Source organism: Ipomoea nil, unplaced genomic scaffold (genome assembly GCF_001879475.1).
Source record: "Ipomoea nil cultivar Tokyo-kokei standard unplaced genomic scaffold, Asagao_1.1 scaffold0804, whole genome shotgun sequence".
NCBI lineage: Eukaryota > Viridiplantae > Streptophyta > Magnoliopsida > Solanales > Convolvulaceae > Ipomoea > Ipomoea nil.
This window is the reverse complement of record NW_017617232.1, coordinates 485,001-496,478: the sequence shown is the minus strand read 5'-3', so window position 1 is coordinate 496,478 and position 11,478 is coordinate 485,001. Positions and strand designations below refer to the sequence as shown.

Genomic DNA, 11,478 nt, shown 5'->3' with positions numbered 1-11,478 from the left:
AGTGTGTGCATTTGGCTGGGTAGGCCATGAAGGGTTAGGGTCCGTTTCAAGTGTGAACCATTGTTATCATGTAAATCTGTGAACTCCGTGCACCGTGAGATGTGAGATTGAACGGCCAAAATCTAAGGAGTAGGTGCACTTGTGCATTGTGCAATGTGCAATGGTGCGATCAATCATTATTGTGTGGACCATGGTCCATACAAGTTGTGTGGATAATATTTTGTATATTGTAAAATAATGTACATTCAGTACAAAAATAATGTATATTTAGTATATTAAAAATGTACATTATATTTAGAGAATGTATATTATTTGAGTACTGAAAGTACATTATTTTGTATAATGTACATTCAATACATAAATAATGTACATTTAGTATATTAAAAATGTACTTTTTGTTACGATCCACACAACACTGTGTGGACCATGATCTACACAATAATTTGTCTGGTGCGATGTAATACATTGATATAGTAGTGTTGTAAATTACAAGATCAAGCAAGATCAATGGGTGCATAATGATACACAGATTCACATAATAGCATTGGTCCGCATTTGAAACAACCCTATATATATATGCGCAAATCGTTGATTGTGAACATGCCTAGTGCTTTACATAAATAAGCATTCAAAGCTGAGGCAAGTTTTTGATCCGAAAGTTGCTCTCTTCCACGTGATCACTAATTAAAGCTTAGAAAACGGCCTTCAAAGTTCATGCATCCATACCCACAACTTCCTTCCTTCCTATCAAACTGCACAATCAAAAACAAACATCATATCATCTAACAAAAAATTCTCAAATTTTTCTAAACCCCATCTCATCTCTTACCTACCTTTCTGATTCTCCGGTGAAAGCTATGCATGCAAGGAATATATTTTCAGGCACTCAACCAACATCTTTGGTAAGTATGACAAACTTCGTCCTCTTATATATTATCATTTTCTTCTTCTTGTGTTCAGCTCATTCCTTCTCTTGTTTGCTTCTGGTTGCATATATTTCTTCCATTCTGTAAATTTAAAAATAAATAAAACAAAAACTCCAAGGAAACTTAAGGAACAATGATTATTTTCATGGAGATAAAGACGAAAGATGTCTTTAACGATTAGAATAAGCAACCATAATAGAAAAAAGAAGAATTATTTGTGATAGATAATGCAATGCAGAATCAGAAGGAAAGGCTTCTACAGAAATTTCATTCATAACAGAAATGTCAAAGCTAGCATAGCATAGCATGGCTTTATACAATTTCTCTTTCTCGGCATCCACAAAAAATATATATATATTTATATTTGCAAGGTTGAATCCGTAGGACCTAAATGAACCAGACAGACCATCAGCAGCAGCAGCAGTAGCAGCCCCATGAATTTGCTAAAAAAATCGCAGAATCAGATTTGGGTATACCTATATTTCCTTTCCTATGTACAATATTCAATCACACCACAAACGGATAATGGTCCCATTTCCGACTGTGGTAGAGATGTATTGAACCAGAAGAAACAAAAAAATAAAAGAAAAACCAATTTCGGTTGGCTTAGCTTTGTTCAGCAGATTAAGGACCTGACGATTCCCCGCGCTCATTCTCCTCTTGTTCCGTAGAGTTCCCATCTTGGGATCTTCTGTGTGCTGAATCAACACTGCCTGCTGTGCCACAAAGTTGGCATGGATTTGAAGATCTTCGAGAGCACCAATGATCTGGAACGCTTATAAAATGGGTGTCGATGAACTTTCTGAATCTTTTCTTGTACTCTATGGGGGAGATTACGGTGGGCAACTGATTCTTGGGGACAACAAGTGAGGATTTGACCCAGGTCTCGAATTGCTTGTCCCATGTATACTGTCTGAGGTAGTCGATGATGCCACAAACAAGTTCACGCCGCTGAGTATCCACTCCCACAAGTAGAGAATAATCCATTACGTTGATCAGCTGACAGACCGCAAAATATATGTTAGAGAAAGCTGAAACACATCACACAAGGTGTATATGCTATAAAGTTCTCATTCAGTACATAAAAATGGAAACGAACTTACATTGAGGAAACCAGTGTCATTCCATACAGCACGTTGCAGATTTCGCTTTGATTTCGTACTGACATACAGAGGAGAGACATTCATATCATTCACAAAGTTCTGGTCAAGAAGCACATCTCCCGCCCCATTGCCAGTGGAATTAAATCGAGCATGCAGAGCACCTTTAAGGTCATATTGGCGAGTGATATTTCGACCAAATGAAAGGTTTTCCATCACCATCAGCTCATGCTTTGTTTCTTTTCCATTCTTTGTATTCCTAATGATAACCTGCAAAAGTATATTATCAATCAAGCTAAGTCCTAGAGGAAAGGAGAGGAGAAAACCCAATATGATAGCCTAGCCTAATAAGATACCTGATAAACACCAAGAATTTTTGCCAGGCAGGTCTGATTCCCCTTTTCATAGCACTGATCCATATAGTTGAAATAAGAAAGACCAAACATCATAAATGACTCAAATTCAGTCCTCTTAATTCCCTTTATAATGAACCTGTCATCTAAAGTTTTAGCGAAGAAAGATTTACTTTTCCCACCTTTAGCATCCCAGCCCCTACACCGACTTAATGAAGCAATATAATCATCCTCAGATGTACAACATCGATCCCGCAACTGACGGAACTGGCTAGCGAAGGTACAAAGAACAGTGTATTTACGTTTTCCCTGGAGCTTTCCTGAACCCATGGAAACTTCTGAATGAAAAGCTGTTGTAGAAACGGAAGATTCCAATGAATCTAACCCATCAAAACTTGATGAGCGAGATTCATCAAAAAGAACACTAGAAGAATGGCTACCTTCAGCAGAATCTAATGAGCTAGCTGACCAATGTGGAGAAGACAATGAGAATATTCGCAATAGGCCTTGAGAACTCTCATATATCTTGGCTCCCATTACTTTGTCTTTTCTATCATCATCCCCAAAATCCTTCAGCAAGGCCAATGCACAAGCAATTATGCTTGAGAGTTCATCCTCATAGTCAGACACAATGTAGTCATCACTGCCAAGAGGAATATGCAGTTTTCCAGCTTCCTCAGCAACAAGTGCAGAAGCAACAGTTTCTGTAGCATGGCTAGTGACAGATCCAAATTTTGGTAAGTTGCCTTTTTTAAGATCTTTCATAAACTCGCGTCGAATTTCTGGAAACGGAGTCCAAATCCACCCCTTATCATCCTCACCTGTTGATAGCATCGAAATAAAGGATTTATCCCTTTGAAGATGGTTGGAACCCACATCACAAGTAATTGGTATTAATTTATCTGTTAGCACTTCATTAGAACTATTGTATTCTACATGACTTGCATCACCAAAATGGGAATTAGTGTCCAGTGCAGATAAACTATTTCCAGTTGCATTCATATCAATTGGGCTCTTACCACCTTCAAGAAAGACACAAGATGACGAGTCATCTGGCAATATTGATCCTTCAACTTGTTTGTCAAGATGAATTTCTTTAATGGGAATAGCAGTCACATTAATATCATGGTAAGGTGCATTTCCTGAAACATCTGTATGGCCTTCTATAGAAATTTCTGCCTCATCCATTTCATCACCATTAGAGCCATCAATTCTAATGTCAGCACACCTGTCTGCAACATCATTCCCTCTTTCCATGTCTGTTTCAATGTCATTGACTTCTCTTCCAGTTTTATCATACTGTGTCAGGCAAGTTTGCCCATGCTCCATGTTGTCAACTTGAAAATCCCTATGCCTCATCAGTTTGGTATCAGATGACAGCAATGCACGAAGCCTTCGATCCCAAACACATGATTCAAGCATAAGCTCCATCCGTATTCTGTTCAAGCTTAGGAGTCTGTACACAATGTTATCCTCATTCCCATTATTTAGATTCTGGACACCAACCTGATATTATGGCCATAGGCAATCAATGAAAAGCATCCTTTAGTTTAGCAAGTACAATGCAAGCACTGCAGAACTGCTTTGCAAATGACAGTTGTATCAAAGAACCATCTCAGAACATGTTCCCAATTTCACATTAGTTTATCACTTGTGCATATGTTAACAGAACATGTTAATATAACTTAATTAGCATGCCTTGTAAAACACAAACATGAACTAATATATTGCCAACTGGAAGCATAATTATAGTATTAAGAAGCATAAAATTTTATGGGGGATTAATTCTAGCTATATCATGTGAAAGCATAAACCATATCCAGACAATTGAAGATTGTTCGATAACATTCATAATGCTCTACACCGAATGAATCATGCCGAAAATAAAGAAAAAGCAACATCTTTTGCATAAAGTAGCAAGGGAAGACATAACCTCAAATTGAGACCTCTCCTCCTTCAACATTGCTTCAATTTCAATGAATTCTTTAGGAGTTTCTTGAAGGTTGAATTCTTTTCCAGTGGAATGAGACCATATATCCTTCAAAGAATTTTCAATATCCATAAACATCTGAATCCCTTTTGAATGTACCTTCAGGAAAAAGAAATATATCTCAGTCAATATAATTATATTTTTATTATTACATTATTTTACATTATATATAATATATATAAAAGAGAATACAATTCCTTTTGAGTTCGTCTTTGTCCAAATATTATAAAATGCTAATAGGTTTTAATTGATTACTCATAAAGCAACATACTTTCTCAAAATCTTTCATTAGATACTCTCCTTTAACGGGATTGCTAAACTCAAGCTTCAAAGGAGGTAGAGACACTGAATAAGTAGCAACAGGTGAGTATCTGAACATGGCAACCATTGGACCTAATCTGCACATTTAAACAGATGATGTCAGATACCTTCTAACATGACCTAATCTCCACAAGTGGGGTTGGAGAGAGGGAGAGAGAGTGAGAGAGAGTGAAACGTGCCAAACCCAGAAAGGGAGAAACATCATGTATGCTCTTAGTCATTAGGAATAGAAAACAATAACAAAGCCCTGATAGAGATCGACATACAAAGTAGGAATTGCATAACACGAAATGCAATTTTAAAATAGATGCAACCATTCATACCCGAAGAAGAATACAAAATCCCTGTGAAAAGAATGTCCACACCCAGATGGTGCACTGAAGAATGAGGAGTTTGAGAAGCTCAGCTCCAAAAATTTTCCAAATGATAGACCGCGAGCAGCAGCAGATATCAGAATTCGCTTTGTAGATTTTGAATTTCCATTTTCAAGTTTACATTTACCACAACGGCTCCACATCCAAAGCTTCCCTTCACTTTCACCTGGCAAACACCAGTCAGCAGGAAAATGTCGAACTTGGATTGTGAGTTGCTTATTATGGTGTGCATAGTGAGAAATATGAGCTTCAGATGGTTCACCACAAGTTTTGCACAGGAGCTTCTGCACCAAAAAGCAGTTTATATGAGCAATCACCCAGAAGAAATGTTAAATCAGGGTAAAAAAACAACTCATAGTATGTATGTAGTCTTTTTAGCGGTACATCCAAAAAAACAGTAAACAGTAAAAGATTTTTGCACCAGCTACCAAAGGCAATGAAAAGCTAAAATGTTTTATGTATAACAAAACTAAAGTTAAATGGAAGTAAGATTATTAGCAAATATAGAAAGTTGAGTTCAAAACCTGATTTAGCAAATAATCCTGCAAAAAGTTCCCAAGGGGGAAATCAAAATTCTTGTAGAACCTGATATGAGAAAAATGTCTATGCTCACACATAATTCCTTTGGAAGCATTCCTGCTTGACATCTGAACCAAAATACTTTCAGAATCTAACACTGTGCTAATATCATCCCTGCCATTCCTTTGATCTTCATGTATCTCATTCTGTGGATCTAAAGGTTCCTCGTGGTTCTTTAAAGTATTTATAATCTCTTTCTCAGGAGCCTTCTCTTCATCAGGGAAAATCTTTGGTTCTTTAACATCATTAACCACAGTTGTAGAGTTAGAAACTTGAACATCAGTTCCGGCCTGATCATCCACGTTCCTTCTGTCAAAACCAAGATATGAGGACATAGATTGACGAGAGGATGACAAAATAGGGAAACTTTCGCCCATAACTTTTCTTAGAGAGGATGAAAGAGAAGAAAGGCCAGATAGGATGATTGGATTGTACGGCTCAAGTGACAATGCAGAGTCAACTTCTGACTTTAAATTGGGATTTCCTTCTGCATGGAGCCCTTCAGAAATTGCAATATCAGTAGTTGAATGAATGTCAGGAACAGTATCTTCATCATTAGAAAGGCTTTCTGCACCATCACCAACAGATGTTGAATCTTGTTTGTTAGCTAATACAGTCACAAAATGTGTTGGGGAAATAGTAGAAAACATTGCCCTCTGATCTAGAAGGAAGGATGTCTCAAGGATTAAATGATATGCCATGATAACTGCACATCGGACCACACATTTAATCCTCTTTAATTCATCACTGTTACTGCCCATCAATAAAATCTGTCCATGAAAATAACTGATTCAAAATCTAGAAGAATATTTGAAAGGCAAAGCCAAAGTAAATTCTATGCATCACTAAAAGAAGCAAGAGTATGATTAAAATCTTACAAGAATGTTTGATAAAGCTTCTGTTAAAAATGTGTCAGCGAAAGTGAGAGGTCAACTTTTAACAAACAGGGGATATAAATTATTCAGTAGTAGACTATGGAGAAAGTTCTAGTACCACCAGATCAACATTTATGGTGATCAATGAAATCAAATTTTCAAAATAAGGATTAAACTATATTAACATTAAAAATTAAGTATAACCTAACAAATCAGAATAATTTCAATAAAAATTTGAGGCAAACTTCTAAGTCCGGAATACAACAAGACTTATATAGAGATGGTTATAGGTACATGCACATTTACATTAAAGGCACAATAGCAATTGTTACAATGATAAGTGAAAATTTAACATTTCAAAATCAGGTTAAAATTATGACCAAAATCAATTGAAATTTAAATGAATATAAGAAAATTTTAACATACATATTACGATTCTCTCAGAGATACACCACATGCTGCAAAAGTGGGTTATCTGCCAGTTCCTAAGGTTACCCCCTTACATATAAAATTAAGACCACGGCACAACAAAACCATGCAGGTCAGAGGAAAGCAAATGTCACACATCACATTCAAATAAACAAATAACAATTCTATAGATGTGTATTTGCACCACCATACTTCATTATCACAGTTACCTTGTTATTTGCCAAGAAAAGGGCATCCAAAGAGTATTTTTGTACTTCATATCAAATAATCATATGGAAAAGAACATTATTTAAAGCAGCATTCAAATAAAGTGTATGTGCAATATGATCAAGGAGGAAACTGTGATATGTAGTATCATCAATTTACTCCACTTGCCCAGATTCACCTTTATGACTGATGATAACTTGTCCTTTTTCTTTTTGGCTTCTTGTTACTCCCTTAGTTATTTATGTTCTCTTTTTTTGTCCTAATGTTATAGGTGAAATTCACCAATTGAAGTGGATATAGATGTCTAAATATATAAGTATATTAAAATGAAAGTTTATTTTCCAGTAACATCTATCACATGATACTCTTTACAATGAAACTCTCCAGTAAATTTATTAACAAGAAAGTCAAGTTACATGGACGATGTTATAATTTAAGATTGGGCCATGGTCACTCAACTGGGCTATAATGCACATGGGCCAAACCACACTAAAAGATTGAATCCAACCAGGTTGACCACATGGGCCAAACCACACTAAAAGATTGAATCCAACCAGGTTGACCACTTGAAATTGGACCAGACCCTCCCCTGAAACGAAAGCTCTGGACGCCACCAAAGTGGACCGAACAAGCGGGCTTAAGCTTGGACACCACCAATACCCATAACCGGGTGAACCCAAAGTGGACCAAACAGACTCTGATACCATGTTATAATTATAATTTAAGATTAGGCCATGGTCACTCAACTGGGCTATAATGCACATGGGCCAAACCACACTAAAAGATTGAATCCAACCAATTAGCTAGTCTAACCCATGGTCTTATAAACCCATATGTTCTCTCTTATTTTATAGATGTGGGACTCTTAACAGACGACAAATCACCCGATGATTCAAATGACTCAAATGACAGGAAAAAGGGGTTCAAAGATTTTGTGAAATAGGCAAGGTGAAATTCACTCACCGTACATCCAAGACGAGTGGGACAACCTTCAATAAACATCAGTGTTTTGTTGGGCTTTCTTCCACCTTCACGAGAAGTAGCATGTTCTTCTACGAACTTCTCAAAATGAAATGAATCACACTGCCTTAATTTTTGGGCAGCCAATGTATCACAGGATAAGATAGGCGAACCAGTGCATCGAGCAACTCTCTCAAGGCGATGAAGTTTCATATCAAAGACTAACGTGATTCCTTTCTTGAGGATGGATTCCTGTACATCACGAGACACAGCTTTCTCCACTAATACAACATTGGGATGGTACTTTTCTAGAATTTCAACAAATGATTTGAGCCCCTCTTTCTCCTGTTATTGGATAACAATAACAGATTGTCAGATACTCAGAATTACAGAATAACATTTTGGTATGCTACTCTTAATTAATTTACAGTTGCATAACTGGATAAAGAAATATTACCTGCTGCTGCATTGATTCAAAAGAAGACAACTCATTTGAAGAGAGACCAAGTGCACCCTGAATCAAAAGCAATCTGGGACTCTTGTACCTCGTAGGCATGTGTTTGTGAGCAGCATGTTTCTTGAAGACTAGACCTTTAACGAATTGGCTACAAAAGCAATGCTAAATGACTTCAGTCCAAAGGATGCCGTAACAAAACCATTTGGAATGAAATAGTTCCATACAAATACATTCCAACAAAATAGTTCTCTCCTCATCATCAAAGCTCAAGAAAAAATGGAGAGGGAAAAAACATAAAATATTAATACCTTTGATTGCGTGAGCCAGTTGCAACACATTTTATTTTTACATATCCGTCAGGATCCATTGCCTTCCCCTCAGCTGCATCCACCTTCACAAACGAAGCAGCATTCCATGATAGAGAAGTGACTATATCAACCCAACTGTCACTATCTTCCCCTTTGGGGTTGACACCCACAGACCTGAGAAATTGAGCAACAAGTGCCTTAAATTTCCCACGCATAACCTCTTCCATTGCCTTCTGTTTTTCCTCTTTGAACTTGAAACTCCCAGAGTACTCTTCTCCAAAGCTAACTAAATTCAGACCATTATCACCTTCAATATCGTCATCATCCTCATAATTAGCCACACTCCCCTCCAAGTCCAAATCTCTATCTTCAGGATCTGGTGGTAGCCAAAAGTGGCTATCCACTTCAACATTAAAAGGTATTCCAGTTTCTTCATCAATGTCTCTTTCCACTCTACTATTTTCCACTACTGCACTTTTATTATTTCCACTAGAGTCTACATCACTTCCTGTCCACAAATTTTCATTATCAGACAACCCTCAATGTCACTTCGAATTAGAAAGTCAGAATGATAAATACCATTTGATGGAGGTTGTAAGCTAAATCCATAAAGACCCCCTCTTGTATTAGAATTGAAAATCTCTTGACTGCTGTCTGTGCTGCTTTCATCAAGATAACCCCTGATAAAAACACAATTAAACCAAGACCTATGAATATGGTAAGGGCATCTACTTTAAGGTTCCACCAACTACTTTCTTAAGAAAAGGTAGAACTTCTAACCTGTAGTCAGAGTTTACATCAACTGAAAATTCACCTGAAAAGTTTAATTAACAGCAGCCGGCATTAATATGGAGAGCAAAACAACATATGAGACAAATTCTGGGGCACAAATGAGCTAAGGAAATCATACTGCAACTTGAGACGGATCTTTCACTACTTTGCATTGAAATAGTTGGACTGATCGATGGCACCCCATGAGAAGTTAAATTCTTATCTTTCATTTCACCATTTAATCTTTTACAGTTATCATTCTCCTGCTTATCCATGCTGCAACAAGACTTAGTGGATTTGGAACCACAATAATGGCACATATTACATCTGAGCCCAGGAATCTATTTCAACCTGCATGTCCAACCCTGAAAAGTTCATTTAAAAACTAATTTAAAGACAAGAGTATCCCAAAACAGAGAAAATTACTATAAACACCAATGAATTCTAGACAGCATTAGATCTCACGAAGACCGTTAATGAACTCCAAGACATTGCATAGTATACAGAAAAATATATACAAGGCCACTTAGTAAAACTTAGTGAAAAACAATCAAACTATTCAGAACTGCAGTAAACACAGCGATAAAAACAAGAATTAACCGGCAAAAAGCATTTTTAATTATAAATAATTCTATTAACTCAAATTCAAGTAAATCTTCAAAACCAGCAATCCAAGACTGAACGAGTCAAAACACTCGAAATGAAAAAATAAACGCGCAAAAGAGAAATGCAATTTCTCAAGTCAGAACTGCACACAAATTTATGAATCCCAAATACAGGGCAAACAACAATCTCCCCAAATCCGAACTAAAATTAAAAAAGGTAAATACAACACATCATTGATCAAAATATAGTAAAATTACAACTGTCACCTAAAACCAAACAAGCATTTCAAGATCACAACTAGGCGATGAAACCTTTTTTTTCCATTTATGGCCACCAAAACAATCGCCTCAAAATCCTTTCATAAATGACTTACCGTAAAAGCAACCCAGTTCACACGCAAAAAGGATCCCCCAAGATCAATCCGCACCATAATAAAACCCGGAAATTGGCCACTGCACAGACGCAAATTCTCGCCCCGGAAAATCAGGAAACAAAAAAATCCTCAGAACTAGAAGAGATATAGAGAGAGAGATGGAGAAGTTAGAGAGAGAATGAAGTGGGTCCCATGCGGTTACTGCTCGAAAATGGTTAAAGTGGCAGGTTTATATAGGAGCAGAGAAATCCAGTCTATTTGAAGATGATGATGATACTCTTTCACACACACATTTGGATCTGTGAACACAGTTAACCTTACTTGTACGCAGTAATTTTTTTGATTTTTGAACGAAAAAGTCTCAAAAGATTTGAATAATATACGGATAAAATCTAACCTTTTTATACGTACACCGTATTTCTCTGTTATTTTTTTTACCTCCACATTTGAGATTTGACTTTTATGACTAGCGGAGAAAAAAAAAATCAAGACTTTTTAATTTCAACTTCTTTATTAACGTGTAAGAAAATTAGCATTTTCTAATATATTCTTTTATTTTTAATCTTAAAATTGATCAAATTCAATTTTGACTATTAAAATAGGTTATTTAAGACCAAAAAAAAGTGATATATTTTAAATAGTTATAATTCAAAAATAAATTTGATTAATTTTAAATTTAAAAATCAAAAGCAAACAATAGATAGTTTGACAATGCACAATAGACCCTCATTTCTATTCAAAATAAATAAATGTTATTTTTATTAAAAGCGGTAAATAGGTGGTTGGACACTTGGACAATGGTTTCTTATTTCTATTAAAATTTACCAGTTGTAGATAAGTTGGTATGTG

General features: G+C 36.2%; 1 protein-coding gene across 3 annotated transcripts; it reads right to left on the bottom strand.

The window, feature by feature from the left end:
• Positions 1–1,159: 1,159 nt before the first annotated feature.
• On the bottom strand, positions 1,160–10,950 carry LOC109177377 (putative 1-phosphatidylinositol-3-phosphate 5-kinase FAB1D). Of its 3 annotated transcripts, none has more exons than XM_019326732.1 (14): positions 10,630–10,950; positions 9,790–10,015; positions 9,660–9,693; positions 9,459–9,559; positions 8,880–9,387; positions 8,572–8,719; positions 8,118–8,459; positions 5,589–6,413; positions 5,014–5,348; positions 4,641–4,767; positions 4,313–4,468; positions 2,383–3,885; positions 2,030–2,296; positions 1,160–1,925 (listed from the first exon to the last, which is right to left on the bottom strand). In XM_019326732.1, the coding sequence occupies exons 2-14, from the start codon at positions 9,968–9,970 to the stop codon at positions 1,551–1,553; spliced, it is 4,902 nt and encodes a 1,633-aa protein (XP_019182277.1). In that variant the 5' UTR covers positions 9,971–10,015; positions 10,630–10,950; the 3' UTR covers positions 1,160–1,550. The 3 variants fall into 3 exon arrangements, with proteins under 3 accessions (XP_019182277.1, XP_019182278.1, XP_019182279.1); XM_019326733.1 differs by having other exon boundaries at positions 9,790–10,001; XM_019326734.1 differs by lacking the exons at positions 9,660–9,693; positions 9,790–10,015; positions 10,630–10,950 and having other exon boundaries at positions 8,880–9,383; positions 9,459–9,542.
• Positions 10,951–11,478: the final 528 nt, after the last annotated feature.

Bases quoted from the DNA above. Each gene is read 5' to 3' on its own strand.
- LOC109177377 (XM_019326732.1), bottom strand. From the start codon at position 9,970: ATGTGCCATTATTGTGGTTCCAAATCCACTAAGTCTTGTTGCAGCATG. The intron at 9,694-9,789 runs GTATGATTTCCT...TAAACTTTTCAG, and splicing joins AAGATCCGTCTCAAGTTGCA to GTGAATTTTCAGTTGATGTA. The intron at 5,349-5,588 runs GTTTTGAACTCA...TTTTTGGTGCAG, and splicing joins AGGATTATTTGCTAAATCAG to AAGCTCCTGTGCAAAACTTG.